General features: G+C 49.9%; 1 protein-coding gene across 3 annotated transcripts in view; it reads left to right on the top strand.

Annotated features, from left to right (window-relative positions):
- Window positions 1-728: 728 nt before the first annotated feature.
- The window catches only part of Ctsc (cathepsin C), a 37,979-nt gene continuing 37,297 nt past the window's right edge, over window positions 729-1,410 (top strand). For 2 of the 3 annotated variants that reach the window (XM_029479384.1, XM_029479383.1), the window contains exon 1: window positions 729-1,018. In XM_029479384.1, coding sequence (XP_029335244.1) covers window positions 847-1,018 — 172 coding nt within the window. In that variant the 5' untranslated portion in view covers window positions 729-846. The remainder of the gene's footprint in view (window positions 1,019-1,410) is intronic. The other variant, XM_021168580.2, reaches the window with a different exon arrangement.

Consider the following 1,410-nt stretch of genomic DNA (forward strand, 5'->3'; position numbering starts at 1 on the left):
GCTCCCTTCAGCTCGCCCTTGGGAAAGCCTGACAGAGCAAGCTACTTCCTCTTTCTCTAATTCTTGCTTTCACTCTGAAAACAGAAAGGGCTTGAGCAAAGTGATCACAATGTGATCACCCCAGTCACCCCCAACCCCCACCCCACTCAACTTAATCCTAATCAAGTTCCAGGGAGGGAAAACAAAACAGATTCACCGAACCTGCAAATGTTCACTACAATTGAAATCTTCCGGTAAACAGACAGACCGGAAATCAAACAAAACCATGAAGATAAAAAGCTAGATTTGGGAAATGGAACAGAAATTCTCAAAAGACTATCTTAGGTTAGCTAGTAAAGTTTTTCCACGGAGTCAGAAATGCAGGAAAGTGCACCAAAAACAAGGGAAAGAGAATTAGCCTCAGTAGACTTTAAGACTCTTGTCAACCCTGTATTGCACAGGGTAGATTCTATTTTAATCACACTGGCATTACAAAACACCGCAACAGAGTTCTCAGCTTTAGCGTTCCTTGAAAGGCAGAGGTCCCCAAAGGCCACTTTCCTTCTTCCTCCTAGTGGTGCCTGCCCCCACCCTACACTGTCACTAACTTCCTCAGGCCACCTCGTGCTGCCTCACCTAGTCACACCCTGTCCCTCCGCACAACTCAGTCACTCCACGCCCCCGTCCTCACAGTCACTCCTCCCCCACCTCATTCTGTTCTCACCACCCTGTAACCCCGCCCCGCGGACCCTGGGTTTCCGGGCTCTTGGGTATTTTAAGGCGGGAGCCACTAGGGTCGCCTGACTCCCATCGAGTGGTGTTCCAGTACTTGCTTTCTCTGCCATCTGCTCCCCGGGCGCCGTCAGCATGGGTCCCTGGACCCACTCCTTGCGCGCCGTCCTGCTGCTGGTGCTTTTGGGAGTCTGCACCGTGCGCTCCGACACTCCTGCCAACTGCACCTACCCTGATCTGCTGGGCACCTGGGTGTTCCAGGTGGGCCCTAGAAGTTCCCGAAGCGACATTAACTGCTCGGTGATGGGTAAGCGGCTTCCCAGGGTCCCGAGTTGTCCTTTTCTGTCCCTGAGTCCTTGCCTTGGGGCCGGCGTTTCTGGGTGACTGGAGACTTAAGAGCTGACGACCGGTCCCTTGGGGGATCAGAGCCAGGGCCGCTAAGTTGAATTCGAGCTGCTGAGAACTTCTAACTTTACACTTACTTTCCTGATTATCTCACAACTCATATGTTCAAGGAAACTTACCCCTGGTTTTTTACTTGTTTTATTTGCTTTGATTTCTTAGAAGCGAGTGGAGAACTGCTTTCTTGATCATTCACTCAGGTCTGACAGGTTCTTGGTTTTAAAATTCAGAGTCTGGGCTGCTGAGCTCAGACTCTAGGAGTTAGCCTCTTTTTTTTTTTTTTTTTTTTTTTTTTTT

This window comes from Mus caroli, chromosome 7, assembly GCF_900094665.2.
Source record: "Mus caroli chromosome 7, CAROLI_EIJ_v1.1, whole genome shotgun sequence".
In the NCBI taxonomy this organism is placed as follows: Eukaryota; Metazoa; Chordata; class Mammalia; order Rodentia; family Muridae; genus Mus; species Mus caroli.